Below are 24562 nucleotides of genomic sequence, written 5' to 3'. Positions count from 1 at the left end.
GGTAAGTCCCCAGGGCCTGATGGGATCTACCCCAGAATACTGAGGGAGGCAAGGGAAGAAATTGCTGGGGCCTTGACAGAAATCTCTGCATCCTCATTGGCTACAGGTGAGGGCCCAGAGGACTGGAAAATAGCCAATGTTGTTCCTTTGTTTAAGAAGGGTAACAAGGATAATCCAGGAAATTAAAGGCCGGTGAGCCTTACGTTAGTGGTAGGGAAATTATTAGAGAGGATTCTTCTGGACAGGATTTACTCCCATTTGGAAACAAATGAACTTATTAGCGAGAGGCAGCATGGTTTTGTGAAAGGGAGGTCGTGTCTCTCTAATTTGATTGAGTTTTTTGAGGAAGTGACAAAGATGATTGATGAAGGAAGGGCAGTTTATGTTATCTATATGGACTTCAGCACAGCCTTTGACAAGGTCCCTCATGGCAGACTGGTACAAAAGGTGAAGTCACACGGGATCAGAGGGGAGCTGGCAAGATGGATACAGAACTGGCTCAGTCATAGAAGACAGAGCGTAGCAGTGGAAGGGTGCTTTTCTGAATGGAGGGATGTGACTAGTGGTGTTCCGCAGGGATCAGTGCTGGGACCTTTGCTCTTTGTAGTATATATAAATGATTTGGAGGAAAATATAGTTGGTCTGATTAGTAAGTTTGCAGACGACACAAAGGTTGGTGGAGTTGCGGACAGTGATGAGGATTGTCAGAGGATACAGCAGGATATAGATCGGTTGGAGACTTGGGCAGAGAAATGGCAGATGGAGTTTAATCCAGACAAATGTGAGGTAATGCATTTTGGAAGGTCTAATGCAGGTGGAAAGTATACAGTAAATGGCAGAACCCTTAGGAGTATTGACAGGCAGAGAGATGCGGGCGTACAGATCCACAGTTCACGCAGGTGGATAAGATAGTCAAGAAGGCATAAGGCATGCTTGCCTTCATCGGTCGGGGCACAGAGTATAAAAATTGGCAAGTCATGCTGCAGCTGTACAGAACTTTAGTTAGGCCACACTTAGAATACTGCGTGCAATTCTGGTCGCCACACTACCAAAAGGACGTGGAGGCTTTGGAGAGGGTACAGAAGAGGTTTACCAGGATGTTGCCTGGTCTGGAGGGCATTAGCTATGAGGAGAGGTTGGCTAAACTCGGATTGTTTTCACTGGAACGACGGAGGTGGAGGGGTGACATGATAGAGGTTTACAAAGATATGAGTGGCATGGACAGAGTGGATAGTCAGAAGCTTTTTCCCAGGGTGGAAGAGTCAGTTACTAGGGGACATAGGTTTAAGGTGAGGGGGGGGCAAAGTTTAGAGGGGATGTGCGAGGCCAGTTCTTCACACAGAGGGTGGTGAGTGCCTGGAACTTGCTGCCAGGGGAGGTGGTGGAAGCAGGTACGATAGCGACGTTTAAGAGGCATCTTGACAAATACATAAATAGGATGGGAATAGAGGGATATGGTCCCCTGAAGTGCAGAAGGTTTTAGTTTAGGCAGGCATCAAGATTGGCGCAGGCTTGGAGAGCCGAATGGCCTGTTCCTGTGCTGTACTGTTCTTTGTTCTATTTCATTCTTCAACAATCCACTCCTACATCAACTCATTTGCTATCCATGCCATTGTTACCTCTGGACTTGAAAGAAGTACAAGTAAATGATGCAACCTTCCACAACAATGCTTCTGATAGGTCTTCCTTTTTCCTCAACCAAGGATTCCTCCCCCCCCCCCTCACTGTGGTTGACAGGGCTCTCAACTGTGTCCTGCCCATTTCCCACATCTCTACCCTCACCCCTTCCGCCCAGAATCACGACAGGGTTCCCCCTGTCCTCACTTTCCACCCCACTAGCCTCCAGATCCAAAGGATCATCATCTGCCATTTCCAGCATGATGCCACTACCAAACGCATCTTCCCCACCTTTCCCGGCAGCATTCCGAAGGGGTCGTTACCTCCATTGTACTTCTTTCAATGTAGTATACTGTATTCGCTGCTCACAATGTGGTCTCCTCTACATTGGGGAGACCAAACGCAGATTGGGTGACTGCTTTGCGGAACATCTCCGCTCAGTCCGTAAGCATGACCCCGCGCTTCCGGTTGCTTGCCATTTGAACATTCCCCCCTGCTCTCATGCTCACATCTCTGTCCTGGGATTGCTGCAGTGTTCCAGCGAACATCAACGCAAGCTCAAGGAACAGCATCTCATTAGGCACGCTACAGCCTGCCCAACTGAGCATTGAATTCAATAATTTCAGAGCATGACGGCACCCCCCCACCCCCCCCCCCTTTTATGTTTAGTTTTTTTTCTTTTTTGTTTGGTTCTTTTATTTTAGTTTTTTTAGTTTGTTTCCACTGTGCTTACCCACTGTTTGTTTTTTAAAATTTTTATGTTTGTGCTTGGAGTACTTTATGCTTTACAGTCTATTCACACCCTCTCTGTACTAATTCTTTGTCTTTCAGCACACCATTAACATACCGTTTGCCTTTGTTCCATGACCTTCTGGTCAGTTATTCTCTGTAACCTTGTCCTATCAACACCTTCTCCTTTGTTATCTCTTGCCCCAACCCCCGCTTTACTTGCTTAAAACCTTTTCCATTTCTAATATTTGTCAGTTCTGAAGAAGGGTCACTGACCTGAAACGCTAACTCTGCTTCTCTCTCCACAGATGCTGCCAGACCTGCTGAGTATTTCCAGCATTTCTTGTTTTTATTTCCAATATTACCCTATGTGGCTCGATGTCAATAATGCTCCTGGGAAAAACCTTGGGACATTTTACTATGTTAAAGATGCTATCTAAATGCAAGTTGTTGTTAAATCCTTCAATCAAGTCCACAATCATTGCACTAAGCAAACATCTATTGCACAAATGAATAACTTGAACCTTAGTTACTTTTTCAAATGATTTTTGCTCGAGATCGCAACAATCTGCATTTTTATAGTGCTTTAACAGAAGGGGAAAAAAAACAACCAAATGACACTTCACTGAGATATACCACACACAGATGTGGGGCCAAAGGAGAAAAGATTAACAGAGGTGACCAAAAGCTTGGCCGAGGAGAGGAAGGGAGATGAAGATGGATATAGACAAGAAATTCCAGACAAAACCCTGGGATTACTCAAAGGGGATTCAAGCCTGGGACAGTGGCAGGAGAGAAGGAAGGTTAAGGAGTAGTGATGGGATCGGGCAAGGATCAGTGTCGGCAAAGTATCTGAAAAGGGGAGAGCTGAAAAGTGGCATGGCCAACTGAGGGAAAGGGACAGAGTGAGAATGGAAAGGTACAAGAGGGGCCTAAAATTTAAAAAGGGACATAAAAGCAAGAGGCTCAGGTCCAGAGAAGTTGCCAAACTACACAAGAAAATTGACAAAAGGAAATTCTGGCTTTATAGCCATAGCAGAGATGAAGTGAGACTTGTAGCGTTCATAAAGGACAGAGAGGAGCCAATAGAAAACAGTCGAAAGTAAAAGTATAAGGACTATAAAGCTTTGTTGCGAAGTCGACTTGTAAACAGTGTGGAGTTGGCTTGGAGCAGCCACCAATGTTCAAGCCTGGAGTTACAAGAAGCAAAAGGGTGGATTCGGGAACACTGATGTGTTGGTGGAGGTTTAGTTTAGTTTAGAGATACAGCACTGAAACAGGCCCTTCGGCCCACCGAGTCTGTGCCGACCATCAACCACCCATTTATACTAATCCTACATTCAAAACCCGGGGGGAGCTGAGAGTTGACCAGGATCCAGTGGAAGCTGATTCCAGGGCCCAACAAAGGTGCAGAGTGGCTTCTGGTGTTGGTGCGCATTGTGGATCCAATGCACCAGCAGTAGATCAAGGAGCAGTGAGAGTGAAATCTAGGGATTAAGAGCAGTGAAGATCAGGGAGACATGGGAGAGTGAAGCCAAGGGATCAGTGTGGATGAGATATAGCTAAAAGGCAGCGGGAAGCAAATGACCTAAAGCAAAATAAAAGGTGCAGTAAAACTTCCACTTTTAAATTGAGGCAAAGCAGTTTTGAGTCCACATTATCACAGCATTGTGGTACACGCAGATGATCACTGAATGCTCTAAAGCCCCAAGGTGTAAGATGCCCTTCCAGGGGCCAATTTGATATCCATTCATGTTGGCAAAGCATGCAGTATAACTCCAACCTAAAATGTTTCCCTCTTCAGACAAGTACTTTGCACCTGATGTAACTCACCTTTAACAGTTCATGGGTTAACTTTTATTTACATATTCGAAAACATTTCATTTACAGCAAGGTGAAGCTGAAGTGCATTTAAGGACACTAGTTGAAATAAGTGCTTCCATTCTTTGCAATACTTAGTGGAAAAAAAAGTGGACTAAGCCAAGTTTTCAAGTAAAGTATTTTTCATGAAATAGTTCCTTACCTATTAGCGTGTGCAGCCTGAAGACCGTCTTCTTTGGTGATAATGACTTTGGAAACAGGTGGTGTGCCAGGGTTAAGCACTATCTTTCTCTCTGCAGCATCTTCATCAACCTCATCATCTTGTACTAACATGATCCCAAACACCTCACCTGCATCGAATACCTGAAGGCAATATGCGTTACATTGACAAACAGAAAATGTTGGAAATACTCAGCAGTCTGGCATCATCTGTGGAGAGAGAATAGGAGTTAACGTTTCAAGTTAGTGATCATCGACCTGAAATGTTAGCTCCATTTTCTCTCCACAGATGCTGCCAGACTGCTATTTCTGGCAATTTCTATATTTATTTCAGACTTCCAGCATCCTCAGTATTTTGCTTTGAGATGTTACATTAACTTCTATTACAGCAAAACTGCAGAAAAGTGGATGGGGCCTAAGGCCTCAAGGAATTGCAGCAACAAGTTTACCATATTTCTGAGAAAAGTCTGGCAGATTGGCTTTTACTGCAACATCGCTAAAACAGAATATCTAGTTATGTGTCTCAGTTTGTAGGACCTTGCTGTGTGCAAATTTCCTACATCACAATAGTCACAGCACTTCAAAAGTACTTAATTGGCTGGAAAGTGCTTTGCGACATCCTTAGGCCACAAAAGAAGCTAAATAAACGCAAATCCTTTCCTTCATGCACTGACTCAGTATAATGACTCATCCAGCCATTGGTTCCAATGGCTTGTTTTGATTTTCATAACTGACCGCTCAGATTCAAGGCTAACTGGCTGCTCCATTTTTAAATGAAGGAAGCACAGCATGTGCTTATTCAAAATTTGTTTCGCTCCTCTTGAACTGATAATTCAAAAAACAGTCTGCCAACAAGTGTATGGAAGTAGTTTTAAACTCCGTATTGTGATTAGACATCCCTTTAAATCCACCAATCCAAACCTAGGCAAACAAAGTTACTGCATTTCTGTCCCTGCATAGAAGTTACAACACAGAAACAGCCCAAGTCTGTGTTTACCCTCGACGCAAACAGGACTAATCACATTTACTACCCTGCTCCCTTGCACCTCTTTGTTTTGTCTACCTATTGTTATGACTGAGGTAGGGGGCGCGCATTGTCTTTTCTAGTTCCACTTCTCTACAGGTCACAACATACAGTTAAATACCGATACAGTCAATGATATATTCTACTCTTTATCCCAGAATAAAATACACCAACGAGGTTTCTTTGATAAACAGAATTACCAGATTATAAAACAAGACTTAACCAGTAATGGAGCAACGCATTAACACAGAATAAAATATGAAAGTAACTTTTACCTTAGCCCCTCAAACACACACACATACACTGAAAAATAGAGATTTTCTCTTTAGAACTCTATTACAAAAGAAAACAACAAAAAGAATACTTTGGCCAAATACTTGCTAAATCTTGAGGGAAAAAAAAAGATATGGAAAGACGTCAATTGTCCCTTTTTTAGTTTGGCATCCCAAGTATGCATAGATAGCTGTCACTGGCATCTTTTTAAGAACAGTTCTTTTCAGGCGACGTTGAAGATTAGTTTAGCAGGTTTTCCAAGTGAAATGCGACATCAGGCATTTCTGGCAGCCTTTTCAGGAGAAATGCAGCATTAGTTTCTCTATTTCTTGCACTCGATTCTCAGGAAGTTCTCAGAGATGGAAGAGGGTGCTGATGGTGACTGCTCTCTTGGATAGTTTTCTCCAACTGCCTTCAAAACAGTTCACACCCCAACACACTGTCCAAAGCAAAACCAAAAACAATATCTCAAGAGTCAAGCCTCCTGATCCCTATAAATCTTGACCTATCACTTCTCTATAAACATTTTTCCCCAAGTCAAAAAGCCCCTGCTGGGTATTTCTGAAGCCAGGCGACTTCCAGTAAGGGTTGTTTGCAAACCAAGTCCAAAAGACCTTCCGATGACCTCTTTTCAATGACCCCAGTGAAAAATGTCCATGGAATCCTTTTCAGTTTTCCCAAATAAAACAATGTCCATAATTCTAAAATATTCAACCAACGACTCCTTTTCTGCGTGAATTGCCTCTCGGGCTGCTCTTTCAGCGTGGAAATCTGCACTGTAAACATCAGCCTGTGTTTTGAACACAGCTACAGTTTCTATTTCTTCTTCCTGTTTTATAATAGTCTGCTTCATTACGTCCTCAAAAAAATACATAAAATATATAGAAGCAATACCTCCATCCTTGGAGGAACGAAAAGCCATTTTCAAATGCGTTTCATTACAAAGAGTGGGGGGAAAAAACAGAAGATGAAAAATATTTTATAACACATGTTCACACTCATACTCATTCATTCTTTACCCGTAGCTAATACAGTTCTATTTTGCAGGATCTTTGCACTCATAACTCAAAGCAAAATCCTAAGCAAAGCATCTGCATTTTTCCCACAAGTGGATTATCCTGGTGATAAGATTGTAACAGTAAACTCCATCAGAATAGTCTGACATGTTGGTTTTTGAATTTTTCCCCAAAAGTTATGGGGTTATGATCAGTATATACCAGTGTCTCTCTAGTCGTGGCGGACATAGACCTCAAAATGCTTAAGAGCTAGTAATAAGCCTACGGTTTCTTTTTCCACTGTTGAATATCTTCTTTTGGTGTCGATTTAGCTTTTTGGAAAAGTACCCCACTGGCCTTTCTATGCTTCTAACAAGACTGCACCGACCCCCAGGTCACTAGCATCAATTGCGACCTTGAAGGGCTTAGTGAAATTTGGATCAACCAACACTGGTTCATTAATCAAAATGGCTTTCAGCCTCTCAAAAGATGTTTGGCACTCCGCTGACAACACTGATTTGCTACAAAAAAAGTAAACCAATCAGTGGAGCAGCTATAGTACTAAAATTTAGTACAAACTTGCGATAGAAACCACACGTCCCAAAGAACCTCATGATTTCTCGCTTAGTCCTAGGGGTGGGGACCTCCACCAATGCTTGTACTTTTGCTGTTCTTGGCAACACTTGTCCTTATCCTATTATATGCCCGAGGTAGGCTTCGCTCGCTTTTGCAAATTCACTTTTGGCAAGGTTTATCACTAAATCAGCCAATTGCAATTTTCTAAACAGAGCTTATAGGTGTTCCAAGTGGTCCTTCCAAGTGTCACTGGGTGGTATGCTGAAGACTTGAACTGCGTTATACACAAATTATTCATAACTTCCTGAAAAATGTTAGACATAAAATTGGAATCGTGACTGACTGAATCTCAATCAGTAATCCATATCTAGTGAAGAACTGGGTTAACTTCTCTACCACTGCCTTAGCGGAAACTGTTCTCAAGGGAATAGCCTCTGCGAACCCAGTAGCCATACCCATGATAGTGAGTATATATTGGTATCCCACGTATGTTTTCGGGAAAGGTCCTACACAGTCTACTAACACCCTGCGAAATGGTTCCCCAAAAACTGGTATGGGAATCAGAGGTACCGGTTTTATGACAGGTTGCGGTTTTCCCACAATCTAGCACGTATGGCATGTCCTTGGAAAGACCTGGCCAGTAAAAATGTCGACTTATATGTGATTGGGTCTTCCGGATCCCCACATGTCCCATTTTAGGAATTTCATGTACTATCCTTAATATTTCCTGGCGATACTTGGGCGGTACCGCTATCTGGTGAACAACTGTCTGCAGGTCTGTGATGAGGTCTCCACTTCCTCACCAGAATCCCATTTTTAATAATAGTAGCCTTCCGGAACTCCCTTTGACTCAACTTCAGTCAAAGCTGATTGTGCCACTTTAACTCTGGATCAGCTTGCTGAACCTTGATCAGAGAACATTTATTGAACATTTCCTTCGGATTATCCAAAACCCCAAAGTTTTAGATATTCGACTATCTGGCTGTGGTGCCGTCAACTCTGACACTGGAACTTGTTTAGCCATTGCTTGGGTCACTACACTTGAAGGAAAAATTCCTGGAAACTTTTCCAACAATGGTTGTCTCTTTGACTTCACTTGGTCTTTCTGTGACTACTGGAGAAGCTACTACCTTCGCTCCAGCCAAATCACTCCCCAGGAGTGGGTCAACTCCGTCTACCAGCAGACTATGGACAACTCCTACAGTTACCATTCCAGACATTAGGTCGCACTCTAGGTGCACCCGATACAAAAGGTACAGGTATATACTCCCCGCCAATACCATTCACTACAACCTTGGCATTCAATGTGCCCTCTGGTGGAAAAGTTATGCCTTTTCCCAGCAAAAGAGTTTGGGTTTCTCCTGTATCCCCAAGTATAGCGATAGGTTTACCTGCCTCACTTGAAAGATAAGGAGTTACTTTTCCTTTTGACAAGAATTCCCTACAGCTCTCAGGTATCTTGTTCATGTCCCCCACACTCTCAGCAGTTTTCGTACTTGGCCTTATAGCTGCAATCAGAGCTACAGCCTGATCTACCCTACTCTCAGTCAGGACCCCTTTCTCTGCATTGGCTTTGCGCACCCCAATAAGTCCCGTGGGTTTACCCCACAACTTCCAGCATTCTGCACATAGGTGTCCCACCTTGTAGCAATGGTAACACTCAGGCTTGCGGACCTCACTTCCACCCTCAGCATCTTGCTGGCCTGAGGAGGAGATCCCGGGGCATTCCCATCTGTCCCTTCTTGTCCCTGGGTGCTTGCCTTCCTTTCACCCTCCCACCTTTTTTTCAGGTTTCGGGGATGTCGGACAAACGGTTTGGGCTTGTAAATAAGCTCATAATTTCCGCTGCCTGTCTGGCTGTTGAAACTTTTTGGTTCTCTACATGGATTTGCCCTAACGGAGGAAGTGAATTTTTAAACTCTTCCATGAGAATCAGTTCCCCAAAGTTCTCATACGTGGCCTCTACCTTTAATGCCTGCATCCAACGATCAAAATTTATTTGCTTTACCCTCTCAAATTCTATGCAAGTCTGCCCAGAAAGTCTCCGAAGGGTCTGAAATTTCTGCTTGTATGCTTCAGGGACCAACTTGTATAGAATAGCCTTTTTTGCCATCTCATAATCCGCAGAAGTCTCCTCAGAAAGCATGGCATAAACTTCATGAGCTCTACCCATCAACCTGCTTTGCCAGCTTTCCTTCAGCCACTTCATCTATCTGGTTATCTTTTCAAAAGAAATGATATGAAAAATACCTCTATGTCCCTTTCCTCAAATTTCAGGGGGGCTTGTGCAAGTTTAAACAAGTCTCCACTGGGTCCTGGCTGGAGACAGGTCATTCCTCAGCAGAACTTTCACTGGAGTCAAGATCACCCCCTTGTCTTAGTTCCATCTTTTTATAATTCGAACTGCCTTCCTTCTTTTTCCCTTTCCTTTTCCTCAAGTTCAAGTTTCTTCATTGTCAATTCTCTTTCAAGCTCATGTTTTTTCATCTCTTTTTCCTGTTCAAGCTCAAACTGCTTCATCTGTAACTGAATTTTAGCGAATTCAACTGAACTACCACCTGGTTCACTTTTTTCTTCGTCCAATTGCAAATGCTTTTTTTTATTCATTCATGGGATGTGGGCGTCGCTGGCCAGGCCAGCATTTATTGCCCATCCCGAATTGCCCTCGAGAAGGTGGTGGTGAGCTGCCTTCTTGAACTGCTGCAGTCCATGTGGGATAGGTACACCCACAGTGCTGTTAGGAAGGGAGTTCCAGGATTTTGACCCAGCGACAGTGAAGGAACAGCGATATAGTTTCAAGTCAGGGTGGTGTGTGACTTGGAGGGGAACTTGCAGGTGGTGGTGTTCCCATGTATTTGCTGCCCTTGTCCTTCTAGTTGGTAGAGGTCGCGGGTTTGGAAGGTGCTGTCTAAGGAGCCTTGGTGCATTGCTGCAGTGCATCTTGTAGATGGTACACACTGCTGCCACTGTGCGTCGGTGGTGGAGGGAGTGAATGTTTGTAGATGGGGTGCCAATCAAGCGGGCCGCTTTGTCCTGGATGGTGTCGAGCTTCTTGAGTGTTGTTGGAGCTGCACCCATCCAGGCAAGTGGAGAGCATTCCATCACACTCCTGACTTGTGCCTTGTAGATTGTGGACAGGCTTTGGGGAGTCAGGAGGTGAGTTACTCGCCTCAGAATTCCTAGCCTCTGACCTGCTCTTGTAGCCACGGTATTTATATGGCTACTCCAGTTCAGTTTTCGGTCAATGGTAGCCCCTAGGATGTCGATAGTGGGGGATTCAGCGATGGTAATGCCGTTGAATGACAAGGGGAGATGGTTAGATTCTCTTTTGTTGGAGATGGTCATTGCCTGGCACTTGTGTGGCGCGAATGTTACTTGCCACTTACCAGCCCAAGCCTGGATATTGTCCAGGTCTTGCTGCATTTCTGCACAGACTGCTTCAGTATCTGAGGAGTCACAAATGGTGCTGAACATTGTGCAATCATCAGCGAACATCCCCACTTCTGACCTTATGATTGAAAGAAGGTCATTGATGAAGCAGTTGAAGATGGTTGGGCCTAGGACACTACCCTGAGATACTCCTGCAGTGATGTCCTGGAGCTCAGATGATTGACCTCCAACAACCAGAGTCATCTTCCTTTGCGCTAGGTATGACTCCAGCCAGCGGAGGGTTTCCCCCCTGATTCCCATTGACCTCAGTTTTGCTAGGGCTCCTTGATGCCATACTCGGTCAAATGCTGCCTTGATGTCAAGGGCAGTCACTCTCACCTCACCTCTTTTGTCCATGTTTGAACCAAGGCTGTAATGAGGTCAGGAGCTGAGTGGCCCTGGCAGAACCCAAACTGAGCATCACTGAGCAGGTTATTGCTAAGCAAGTGCCGCTTGATGGCTGTTGATGACATCTTCCATCACTTTACTGATGATTGAGAGTAGGCTAACAGGGCGGTAGTTGGCCGGGTTGGATTTGTCCTGCTTTGTGTGTACAGGACATACCTGGGCAATTTTCCACATTGCAGGGTAGATGCCAGTGTTGTAGCTGTACTGGAACAACTTGGCTGGGGGCGCGGCAAGTTCTGGAGCACAGGTCTTCAGTACTATTGCCGGAATATTGTCAGGGCCCATAGCTTTTGCAGTATCCAGTGCCTTCAGTCGTTTCTTGATATCACGTGGAGTGAATCGAATTGGCTGAAGTTTGGCATCTGTGATGCTGGGGACCTCAGGAGGAGGCCGAGATGGATCAACTACTCGACACTTCTGGCTGAAGATTGTTGCAAGTGCTTCAGCCTTATCTTTCGCACTGATGTGCTGGGCTCCCCCATCATGGAGGATGGGGATATTTGTGGAGCCACCGCCTCCAGTTAGTTGTTTCATTGTCCACCACCATTCAAAGCTGGATGTGGCAGGACTGCAGAGCTTCGATCTGATCCGTTGGTTATGGAATCGCTTAGCTCTATCGCATGCTGCTTACGCAGTTTGGCATGCAAGTAGTCCTGGGTTGTAGCTTCACCAGGTTGACACCTCATTTTGAGGTATGCCTGGTGCTGCTCCTGGAATGCCCTCCTGCACTCTTCATTGAACCAGGGTTGGTCTCCTGGCTTGATGGTAATGGTAGAGTGGGGGATATGCCGGGCCATGAGGTTACAGATTGTAGTCGAGTACAATTCTGCTGCTGCTGATGGCCCACAGCGCCTCATGGATGCCCAGTTTTGCATTGCTAGATCCGTTCGAAATCTATCCCATTCAGCACGGTGATAGTGCCACACAACACGATGGACGGTATCCTCAATGTGAAGGCGGGACTTCATCTCCGCAAGGACTGTGCGGTGGTCACTCCTACCAATACTGTCATGGGCAGATGCATCCGCGGCAGGCAGATTGGTGAGGACGAGGTCGAGTATGTTCTTCCCTCGTGTTGGTTCCCCCACCACCTGCCGCAGACCCAGTCTAGCAGCTATGTCCTTTAGTACTCGGCCAGCTCGGTCAGTAGTGGTGCTACCGAGCCACTCATGGTGATGGACATTGAAGTCCCCCACCCAGAGTACATTTTGTGCCCTTGCCACCCTCAGTGCTTCCTCCAAGTGGTGTTCAACATGGTGGAGTACTGAGTCATCAGCTGAGGGAGGGCGGTAGGTGGTAATCAGTAGGAGGTTACCTTGCCCATATTTAACCTGATGCCATGAGACTTCATGAGGTCCGGAGTCGATGTTGAGGACTCCCAGGGCAACTCCCTCCCTACTGTATACCACTGTGCCACCACCTCTGCTGGGTCTGTCTTGCCGGTGGGACAGGACGTACCCGGGGATGGTGATGGCAGTGTCTGGGACATTGTCTGTTAGGTATGATTCCATGAGTATGACTATGTCAGGCTGTTGCTTGACTAGTCTGTGGGACAGCTCTCCCAACTTTGGCACAAGCCCCCAGATGTTAGTAAGGAGGACTTTGTAGGGTCGACAAGGCTGGGTTTGCCGTTCTCGTTTACGGTGCCTAGGTCGATGCCGGGTGGTCTGTCCGGTTTCATTCCTTTTTATCGACTTCGTAGCGGTTAGGTACAACTGAGTGGCTTGGCCATTTCAGAGGGCATGTAAGAGTTAACCACATTGCTGTGGGTCTGGAGTCACATGTCGGCCAGACCAGGTAAGGACAGCAGATTTCCTTCCCTAAAAGGACATTAGTGAACCAGATGGGTTTTTACAACAATCGACAATGGTTTCATGGCCATCATTAGACTAGTTTTTAATTCCAGATTTTTTATTAAGTTCAAATTCCACCTTCTGCTGTGAACCCAGAGGATACCCTGGGTCTCTGGGTTACTAGTCCAGTGATAATACCACTACGCCACTGCCTACCCCTAATTATATGTTACAATCGAGGTGGGATGCATGCACTATCTTTTCTAGTTCCACCTTTCCATAGGTCACAACATATATTTAAATGTTTACCCAGTTACCGATACAGTCAATCATAGACTCTACTATTTATCCCAGAATAATATACACCAACCAGGTTTCTTTAATAAGCAAAATTAACACTTTATTATAAAACAAGACTTCAGCAGTAACAAAGCAAAGCATTAAGAGTGAAATATGAAATTCCCTTTTACCTTAGCCACACACAGAGCGGTTAACTGAACAATAGAGATTTCCTCTTTAGAGCATTGTTACAAAAAAAAAACAAAATACATTGGCCAAATACTTGCTAATTCTTGAAGAAAAAAAAAAGATATGGAAATATGTTAGTTGTCCCTTTTTTGGTTTGGCATCTCAAATACGCATAGACGGCTGTCACTGGCATTTTTCTGGAACAGTTCTTTTCAGGCGACGTTGAAGATTAGTTTCGCAGGCTTTCCAAGTGAAATGTGGCATCAGGCATTTCTGGCAGCCTTTTCAGGAGAAATGCAGCATTAGTTTCTCTATTTCTTGCACTCGATTCTCAGGAAGTTCTCAAAGAGATGAAGAGGGTGCTGATGATGACTGCTCGCTTGGCTGGTTTTCTCCAACTGCCTTCAAAACAGTTCACATCCCAACACACTGTCCAAAGCAAAACCAAAAACAATATCTCAAGAGTCAAGCCTCCTGACCCCTATAAATCTTGACCTATCACTTCTCTGAAAACATCTTTCCCAGGTCAAAAAGCCACACCTGGAGTACTGTGTGCAGTTTTGGTCTCCTTACTTGAGAAAGGATGTACTGGCACTGGAGGGGGTGCAGAGGAGGTTCACTATGTTGATTCTGGAGTTGAGGGGGTTGGCTTATGAGGAGAGATTGAGTAGATTGGGATTATATTCATTGGAATTGAGAAGAATGAGGGGGGATCTTATAGAAACATATAAAATTATGAAGGGAATAGATAAGATACAAGTAGAGAGGATGTTTCCACTGGCAGGTGAAGCTAGGACAACAGGGCATAGCCTCAAGATTAGAGGGAGCAGATTTAGGACTGAATTGAGAAGGAACTTCTTCATACAGAGGGTTGTTAATTTATGGAATTCCGCCCAGTGAAGTAGTTGAAGCTACTTCAGTAAACGTTTTTAAAGCTAAGGTAGATATCTTTTTGAACAATAAAGGAATTAAGGGATACGGTGAGAGAGCGGGTAAGTGGATCCGAGTCCACTAAAAGATCAGCCATGATCTTATTGAATGGCGGAGCAGGCTCGAGGGGCCGGACGGCCTACTCCTGCTCCTAGTTCTTATGTTCTCCTGCTGGGTACTAATCTGAGGACAGGTGACTTCCAGTAAGGGTTGTTTACAAACCAAGTCCAAAAAACCGTCCGATGACCTCTTTTCAATGACCCCAGTTTTTAAAAAAAAATCAATGTTTTATTTGGGAAAACTGGAAAAGGATTTCAAATGTCCATAATTTTAAAATACATGAGTCCTCAAACAAAAAATATAGAAGCACCGTCATAACACTACCCAATCTAATCTTGAATGTTAAAATAGTTTCTGCCTCAACTACAAACCCTGGAAGCAATTCCACATCCTCACAGCTCTGTATTTAGTTTCTCCTGTCCTAATTCTCTTGCATTTAAATCTTGTATATATGGCACCTTTTTCTTGACCCATCAACTACTAGAAACTGTCTCCTTGTATATATCCTCTCCCACGCTTTCATAATTTTAACCACATCTAGCATATTGTCCATAAACAGTGTTTTTTTAACAAGAAACCCATTTTTAAAAGTCATTCTTGAGATGTGGAGTCACAGGCATTTACTGCCCATCCCCGGTTGCCACTGAGATCGATACAACTGAGTTATCTGGTTGATCTTTTCAAAAGGTAGTTAAGAGTCAATCAGGTTGGTGTGGGACTGCAGTCACACATAGATCAGACCAGATAAAGACGGCAGGTTTTCTAAAAAGCGTTAGTGCACATTGGGCTCTTACGACGAGCCGACAGCTCATGGTCACTTTTTCTGGCAACAGCTTCTTTTTCAAACCAGTTTTATAGAATTCCAAAAACAGCTCTGTAAGTTGGGATATGACATTTGATCTTTTCATATTAGCAAACTTTCATTTAGTGTCCTGAAACTGAACCATCAATTCTGCATCACCCAAGTACAAATATTGTCCCACTACTAAGAGACAGGGATACACAGTTTACTGGGACTCTAACTTATCACAATGTGAATGGAAGAATGTAGCTTCAAATCCTACATTACACTCAGATCCAATTTGGGACACACTAAGTAACACAGCAAGAGGTGGAAAGCAAGATCTCACTCTGTATGTGTCAGGGGGGGGGGGGGTGGGGGGGGGGGGGAGGGGGAGAAGCGGTAAAGGGTAAAATTAAAATTAGATGGAGGCATTACCATTTGGTTAGCTACTTATATACCTTCCAGCAGATCACCAGAGAGCACTGCAAGGGATCTGGAGGAATACCACTGAACTGCTCACTCAGGGAAGAAATCTCCAAATACCACAATAAAACTGAATCCAACAAATCAGCTCAACTCTCAAATATAGACTCCAAATTCACACCATCATCCAAAACGGACAGTAAATACAAATGGCATTTTTGATTAAAGTAAACTGCAGACTCCATCAGGTCTGTCAAAAGGTCTTGTAATTTAGACTCGCTTAGGCAACCCAGTGGAGGATTAATACTGTCTGTAGAACATAACCCCAACCACCATCTTCGCCATTGGAAAAGGAAGTAAGGCGGTGTTGGGGGGGTTGAAAAATCATTTAACAACAAATTCAAATCAGGCAGGTTTGAGGATTTCAGGGCTGGAATCCCAATCAATCTGAACACAATATGAAGAAAACCCCTGAGCTTCTGGTCTGGCAACACCTGAATTTTAAAACGGTCATCCTCATTTTGAAATCCCTCCATCACCTCACCTCTCCATATCTTTGTACTCTCTTCCAGCACTATAATCCTAAGATCTCAGCGCTTCTCCAATTCTAGCCTCTTGCGCACTGATTTTAATCCTTTCACTATAGGCACTCGTGCCGTCAGCTGTCCAGGCCCTAAAACTCTCTGCCTCTCTCTTCTCCTTTACAACGATGCTTAAAACTTACCTCTTTGACTAAGCTTTTGGTCATCTGTCCTAACACCTCATGTGGCTCAATGCCAAATTTTATTCGATAAAGCATTTGTGAAGCACCTTGCAACTTTTTAACTACACTAAAATATTACAGCACAGAAACAGATCATTAGCCCAAAAGGTCAATGCTAGTGTTTATGCTATTCAAGCCTCCTGCCACCCTTCTTTATCTCACCTCATCACCCCATCCTTCTATTCCCTTCTTCCTCATGTGTTTATCCAGCATCCCCCTGAATGTATCCATGCTACTCACCTCACCTACTCCCTGTCGTAACAGCTTCCACATTCTAGGTAAATAAGTTTCTCCTGAATTCCCTTTTGGATCTATTAGTGACTTTATTTATGGTCCCTAGTTCTAGTCTTCTCTACACCTACCCCATCAAACGCTTTCATAACCTTACGCCCGCTATCAGGCCACCCTTCAGTTTTCTCTGCCCAGCCTGTTCAATCTTTACTAATAGAAGAGAGATTATAAACAGGTATCATTCCAGTAAATCTTTTTGGCACCTTCACCAGTACCTCCATATACTTTTTATAATACAGAAACCAGAACGGTTCACAGAACTCCAAGTGTGGCCTAACCAAAGTTCCATACATGTTGAACAGAACTTCTCTGCAATTCAATTCTATCCCTCTAGAACCCCAATGCTTTGTTTGCTTTTTTAAAATTCCCTTATTAACTGCATCACTACTTTTAGTGAGCTCTGGATCTAAAGAATTTATACAAATACAAGCTTTTGTTTTATCTGTCTGTTCTGGTAGACAACATAGGCAGTTCACAAAGCATTCCAGCCAACATTTATCCCTCAACCACCAACAGAAACAGATTAAGTGGTCATTCATCTCATGGTGTATATTGACTACTGAACAAGTAACTACGGCTGGAATTTTGCCACCACCACCACCACGAGTAGGCTAGGAGACAGGGCGAGCATAAAATAGGGTTTGAGGTAGGGGGCGCCGTGCCCGTCGCATACCAGCCCCTGCTACCCTTAGGCTAACTGAAGACCCTGAGCGGCCAATAAGGACCTCGTTCCACTGCCACTGGTATTTTACCTTCGACACCTGAGGAGACCGCCAAATAACACCTGGCAGCCTTCTTGCGAGCTGGAGGGAGGGAGGTGGGGGGGGGGGGGGCATTCCTGCCCCCAACAGCACCGGCTGCCCTTGCTAAAACATCTTCCGCCACCCTACATTCCAACTGCCACCCCGCACCCCCTCACCAGAGCGTAGCCAACAGTCCGCAGTGAGACCTGACCCCCCAAAACACTTGCCTTTTCTAGGGTTGTCTCCATTGTTGCTGGTCCTGGCTGGGTACAGTCCCAGCAGTGGCCAGCATTTCTTCAAAGGGGTAAAAGCCCCGACTGCAGCAATTAATTTGCCTGTGCCACACAAAATAGCAGCGCGGCTTCCGGGGCTGGTGGAGCCAGCTCGCCCCCAGCTTTCCAGCCAGTGGGCAGGACCATCACCTCAATGTTCAATTACAGCATCTTTTTCAAAAAGTAATTAATTGGCAATGAACCACTTTTGGAGATCCTGCACGTGACAGACAAGTCTATTTGTTCAATGGCCCTCCTTAAAGGCTGATATTCCCACCATCACCAAAACCTAATTTACTCTGAGATTCCAGAATATTCTAGAAAGGACAACAACCCACGGCACAGTGGCGCAGTGGTTAGCACCACAGCCTCACAGCTCCAGCGACCCGGGTTCAATTCTGGGTCCTGCCTGTGCGGAGTTTGCAAGTTTTCTCTGTGTCTGCGTGAGTTTCCTCCGGGTGCTCCGGTTTCCTCCCACAAGCCAAAAGACTTGCAGGTTGATAGGTAAATTGGCCATTATAAATTGCCCCTAGTGTAGGTAAGTGGCAAGAGAATTGTGGGGATGTGGTAGAGAATATGGGAGTTCCGAAGAAGGGTCACTGACCCGAAACGTTAACTCTGCTTCTCTTTCCACAGATGCTGCCAGACCTGCTGAGTGATTCCAGCATTTCTTGTTTTTGTTTCAGATTTCCAGCATCCGCAGTATTTTGCTTTTATTTTAGTGTTTAATTCACTGCCACTTCTCTTCCAGGAATGCCTACCTTGAAGAAGTTCTGCTCTTCTCTCCGACGGGATTTTCGTTTGTCTCTTTTACCTTGTTCACCTTCATTGCTTTCTATTTCCCTCCTGGTGTTTGATAAGGTATCTACCAAAACTCGTTTTCACAGCCACATCTCCTTCCTCAGTGACTGTCTCCGACTCCGACTGATTCCACGTGGATTCCAACTGCAGTTTCACCCATCATGCTTTGAAACCACCCAGGATCACAGGTATCTCCGAGAAATACAACGTTCCTCGGACTGCTACTCTCGCCGCATCCTGAGATCTACACTCAGTGCTATGCGCCGCCACATGCACACACTGGACCTCTCTGTCCAGCAGCACCGTCTCACCTCATCTCAGAGCTGTTCTACTCCGCAGTTTCATCTCATCTTACGTCTCATCCGACGCATTAACAAAAAACTTTTTTTCTTCCTTTCAGGTGTTAAGGAACGCAAGCTCCAGCAGCTGATGGGGACTAAAGCCCCTCCAGATTCTCCCTCCGCTTCACTTCCCTCTGACCCCACCCCTTCTGATCTGACCCCTTGCCGTGTATTCACTATACCCTCTGACCTCCCCCTCTCTGATGCTGAGCGTTCTGTACTCAGCAAAGGACTCAGTTTTATCCCCTTACGCCCCCACCTCAATGAATTTCGCGCTCGGCATGACGTTGAGCTCTTCTTCCGTCGCCTCCGGGCTCACTTCTTTGACCAGGAGTCCTCCCCCCGACCAGCAGACCCATTCACCCGCCTCCAGCATTCTCCCTCTACCTGGACCCCTCACCCTGGCCTCTTACCCGCTCTTGATCTCTTCATTGAAAACTGTCGGCGAGACATTGGTCGTCTCAATTTCTCTGCCCCCCTCACTCACTCTAACCTGTCCCCCTCTGAACTTGAGGCACTCCGTTCTCTCAGGTCTAACCCCGACATGGTCATCAAACCTGCAGACAAGGGTGGTGCTGTTGTTGTATGGCGTACCGACCTCTACCTTGCAGAAGCTCAACGCCAACTCACAGACACCTCTTCCTACCTCCCTCTGGACCATGACCCCACCACCGAACATCAAGCCACCGTCCAAAGGACTGTCACTGACCTCATCTCCTCTGGAGATCTTCCCTCTACAGCTTCCAACCTCATAGTCCCGCAACCCCGGACAGCCCGCTTCTATCTCCTTCCCAAAATCCACAAACGGGACTGTCCCGGCAGACCCATTGTGTCAGCCTGCTCCTGCCCAACTGAACTTATTTCTTCCTATCTAGACTCTATCTTTTCTCCGCTGGTCCAGTCTCTTCCCACCTACATACGTGACTCTTCTGACGCCCTACGTCATTTTGACAATTTCCAGTTTCCTGGTCCCAACCGCCTCCTCTTCACAGAGTTCCGAAGAAGGGTCACTGACCCGAAACGTTAACTCTGCTTCTCTTTCCACAGATGCTGCCAGACCTGCTGAGTGATTCCAGCATTTCTTGTTTTTGTTGTATGGGATTAATGTAGGATTAGTATAAATGGGTGGTTGTTGGTCGGCACAGACTCGGTGGGCCGAAGGGCCTGTTTCAATGCTGTATCTCTAAATAAATAAATAAAACCCCGAACTCAATCTCTCGCTATCAGCGCCTCCTTGACAGGAACATATGCGCCTTTAACCCAGTAAATATCAGTGCAAACTGGGCTTGTAAAAATCTACCTATCCTCATCCAGGCACAAAATCGCTTGGGTAAACTAATCAAATATTTAACAATTTAAATGAATCAAAAATAGGTAGAGAATCTAACTGGGCAGGTTTTGTTTTCCTCAGTGCACCGGAAGAGTTTGTAACACATCCCCTGGTCCCAATCTACAGCTGCTAAATAATAAACTGCAACAACCTCATGTACGAGCTTCTGGTGCAAACTTTTCCAATAAAGCTGTGGCACTCCCGAGCTTGCCAGCGCCTCGCTGTGACTGTCTACAAACAGCTGGAAATCTGTAGCCGCCTTGTCCACACTTGACTCCATGTTCCGTGCACGCGGAGTGGAATCCGAGCCCGGAACCTGCACCGCATTCTGGGTGCAACGCCGCTTAAAGGAAAGGTCCAGCCTCTGCCTGCACCAATCAAATATATCTCCCCCGACAAAAAATACTTCTGTCATCCTGCAAATCAAGTTCAGCCTCATTTCCCCACTCCAAATCCCGATAAAAAAAAAGAATTTTCCTTGGTAACTTTTTTAAAAGAATTCTTTTTTAAAAAAAGGTAGGCTCAACAATGCTGTAAACTTCAAGCAGTCTCACTTCCTACAACTGATCCAATTTCTTCAGCTATCCTATCTCCATAGTTTCAGCATTGATGTGTATGTGGGGTGGTATATTAAGGGACGACCTCTAAGTGTCTGTTCTGGGCATTCCTGCAATAACTGTGCAGTTGATTTTTGTAGATGATGTTACGTTGCTTGGAGACCTGGATTCAAGCACATTTTCACTCACCATCCAAACCATGAGGTGGGATACGATGATGGTTACTCCAACTGTGGTGTTATGCATTTACATTGCTCCAAAGGGGATCTTGATGGTATTGATTAGAAGATACAAGAACAACTGTCCTATTTGTTGATCCTTATTGGTGCCGAGGATCATACATTGGCAAAAAAAGGGACAGATGAGGAGAAATTTGTTTATGCAGTGAGTTGTTTTAATCTGGAAAACACTACATGAAAGGGCAGTGGAAGCAGATTCAATAGCAACTTTCAATAGGGAATTGGATGCATACTATAAGGAAACAGCAACGGAGTGGGTAGCGCTTTCAAATAGCATACACGACATGATGGGCTGAATTGCCTTCTTCTCTGCTATGATTCTATGGTACTCCAGCTCAGGCCAAACTAGTGTTTTATTTTGGTTAAAAAATAACTTTTCTGTCTTTTGTACTCTATTAGAATGCCATGTAATCTATATGTATCATTAGACTCAATTGCACGTCTAAAATATGACACAGCAATCCCACTTCAGATGATAGTATTTGTCCAACACCAAAAACATTGTTGCAAAGTTAATATTTATAATTTCAACTAACATCCAACACTCTACTTTCAATGAGATTTAGATTCAAACACAGCATTGATAAAAGCAATCAGTTTGGCTATCAGGATTCCCACCCCATTTCTTTGTTGCACTATGATTAAAAGGCTGGAGTTTGAAAGTCTTTTTACAATCCATTGGCCTCAGTTCCTTCTCGGCCTTCCTCTCCTGCTATAGAGTGGTCTGAGTCAGCTCTTTTACTTCGACCCCCTGTTTCGGGGTCCATTTTTAGTCAAACATGCTGCCAGTATGCTATTACCAAATTATACTATCTCAAAAAGTCAAAACCTCCCACATATCTCTTTTATATTGATATTCCTTCCAGGAGGCAGACCACAGCCAGTAGGGGAGGAGCGAAATGGAATGTTGCACTTTAAAGAACCAGTTATTATGTGACAGGTGCAGTGGTCCCACTTATGCCGATTTTCTAATAATTTAATAGCTCTAAAGAATCCATCTGTGCCATCCCCTTGTTGGATTTAGCAAAGTGATTCTGTACATTGACTTACCATACTTGCTGTTAATATGCCTTTCTTCCAGAAGTTCAAGAATACATTGAAGCTGTCTCTCCTTCACTCGCTGTCTCAAACTTATGTTGTTGATGTTTCTCCTCCCTTGAGTTTTGCAATGATATTTTTTTCCTCTTTCTTCAGTTTGTGCTGTTCCTTCTCCACCTGCTGTTGCAGCACTTCATGCTGGTATACATGTTCCTTTTTCTTTGCAACCAATTGGGCCAGCTCTTAGTTGAGAACTTTCTGAGCCCTTGCAGACATTCTTAAACACTGTTGTTTGCTTTTTCATTAAATTCTAAGCTGTAGGTGACATTCTAAATTTCATCTTTTGTTTTACCTCTTGCAGTTATTAAAAGTTATTAGTTACCGCCTCCAGTTCTGGCCTTTTGTACATCCTCAATTTTCATCGCTCCTAAGCTCTGGAATTCCCTCCCTAAACCACTCCACCTCTCTCTCTTCATATAAGTTTCTGCATAAAACCTACCTCTCTCACCATGTTTTTGGTCACCTGTCCTAAAATCACTTTATGTGTCTTAGTGTCAAATTTAGCCTGATTACACTCCTGTGAAGCAGCCTTGGGATTTTTTTTACCTTGTTATAAATGCTAATTGTTGTTGATGCACCAACAACTATCGAAATAGATATCAGGGACAATTATGGACAGAACAATAACAACAACTTTTATTTATATTGTGCCTTCAACATAATAAAACATCCCAAGGTGCTTCACTGAGGGATTATAAAACAAAATATGGCAGAGCTACCTAAGGAGATATCCATTTAGGTGGGGTGTCCTCTCTTGGTGCACCTTTGCTAATGGTTTTGAAGGTCAATCCTTGAGAGGCAGGTTCTGCCACAAGTGCCACACATGAAACTGCCGAGTGACATTGTGAGCTGTTGTTTTTGGCATTGGCACCTGTTGCCAAGCTGCTGTAGATACAGGTCATTGTGGTAGTGCACACCAGTCCACAGGACGTGTCACCATTTCCCTCTTTTGCCAGCTAGTGACTCCCAGGTGCGATAGTTGATGTTTTGGGCCTTCATGTCACACTTGCAAGCATCCTTGAAGCAGAGCTTTGGGCACCCCAGTGGTCATTTGCCCCCGGCTACCTAACCATTTAGAAGCTCCTTGGGTATGCGACCATCTTCCATCTGGCGGATGTGTCCAATTCACCAAAGCCGCCTCCGTTTGATTAGTGTCAACACACTTGGGAGCGGTGCTTTTGCGAGGACTGCTGCTTTCGTGACTTTGTCCTAGAACAAAGAACAAAGATAATTACAGCACAGGAACAGGCCCTTCGGCCCTCCAAGCCTACGCCGATCCAGAGCCTCTCTCTAAACATGTCGCCTATTTTCTAAGCTTCTGTATCTCTTTTCTTCCTGCCCATTCATGTATCTGTCTAGATACATCTTAAAAGACTCCATCGTGCCCGCATCTACCACCTCCGCTGGCAATGCGTTCCAGGTGCCCACCACCCTCTGCGTAAAGAACTTTCCACGCATATCCCCCCTAAACTTTTCCCCTTTCACTTTGAACTCGTGTCCTCTCGTAATTGAAACCCCCACTCTGGGAAAAAGCTTCTTGCTATCCACCCTGTCGATACCTCTCATGATTTTGTACACCTCAATCAGGTCCCCCCTCAACCTCCGTCTTTCTAATGAAAATAATCCTAATCTACTCAACCTCTCTTCATAGCTAGCGCCCTCCATACCAGGCAACATCCTGGTGAACCTCCTCTGCACCCTCTCCAAAGCATCCACATCCTTTTGATAATGTGGCGACCAGAACTGTACGCAGTATTCCAAATGTGGCCGAACCAAAGTCCTATATAACTGTAACATGACCTGCCAACTCTTGTACTCAATGCCCCGTCCAATGAAGGAAAGCATGCCGTATGCCTTCTTGACCACTCTATTTACCTGCGTTGCCACCTTCAGGGAACAGTGGACCTGAACACCCAAATCTCTCTGGACATCAATTTTCCCCAGGACTTTTCCATTTACTGTATAGTTCACTCTTGAATTGGATCTTCCAAAATGCATCACCTCGCATTTGCCCTGATTGAACTCCATCTGCCATTTCTCTGCCCAACTCTCCAATCTATCTATATTCTGCTGTATTCTCTGACAGTCCCCTTCACTATCTGCTACTCCACCAATCTTAGTGTCGTCTGCAAATTTGCTAATCAGTCCACCTATACTTTCCTCCAAATCATTAATGTATATCACAAATAACAGTGGTCCCAGCACGGATCCCTGTGGAACACCACTGGTCACACGTCTCCATTTTGAGAAACTCCCTTCTACTGCTACTCTCTGTCTCCTGTTGCCCAGCCAGTTCTTTATCCACCTAGCTAGTACACCTTGGACCCCAAGCGCCTTCACTTTCTCCATCAGCCTGCCATGGGGAACCTTATCAAACGCCTTACTGAAGTCCATGTATATGACATCGACAGCCCTTCCGTCATCAATCAACTTTGTCACTTCCTCAAAGAATTCTATTAAGTTGGTAAGACATGACCTTCCCTGCACAAAACCATGTTGCCTATCACTGATGAGCCCATTTTCTTCCAAATGGGAATAGATCCTATCCCTCAGTATCTTCTCCAGCAGCTTCCCTACC

At 44.8% G+C, this 24562-nt stretch overlaps 1 protein-coding gene across 3 annotated transcripts in view; it reads right to left on the bottom strand.

The window, feature by feature from the left end:
* Window positions 1-20407, bottom strand: part of ttll12 (tubulin tyrosine ligase-like family, member 12) — a 103166-nt gene extending 82759 nt beyond the window's left edge. For all 3 annotated transcript variants that reach the window (XM_068050871.1, XM_068050873.1, XM_068050872.1), the window contains exons 1-2: window positions 20242-20407; window positions 4370-4530 (exon numbers count right to left, since the gene is read on the bottom strand). In XM_068050871.1, coding sequence (XP_067906972.1) covers window positions 4370-4530; window positions 20242-20370 — 290 coding nt within the window. In that variant the 5' untranslated portion in view covers window positions 20371-20407. The remainder of the gene's footprint in view (window positions 1-4369; window positions 4531-20241) is intronic.
* Window positions 20408-24562: the final 4155 nt, after the last annotated feature.

The sequence above is a fragment of the Heterodontus francisci genome, chromosome 18 (assembly GCF_036365525.1).
Source record: "Heterodontus francisci isolate sHetFra1 chromosome 18, sHetFra1.hap1, whole genome shotgun sequence".
Taxonomy (NCBI): Eukaryota; Metazoa; Chordata; class Chondrichthyes; order Heterodontiformes; family Heterodontidae; genus Heterodontus; species Heterodontus francisci.
Note: the sequence above shows the minus strand (reverse complement) of the source record. Positions and strands in the feature narration are given on the sequence as shown.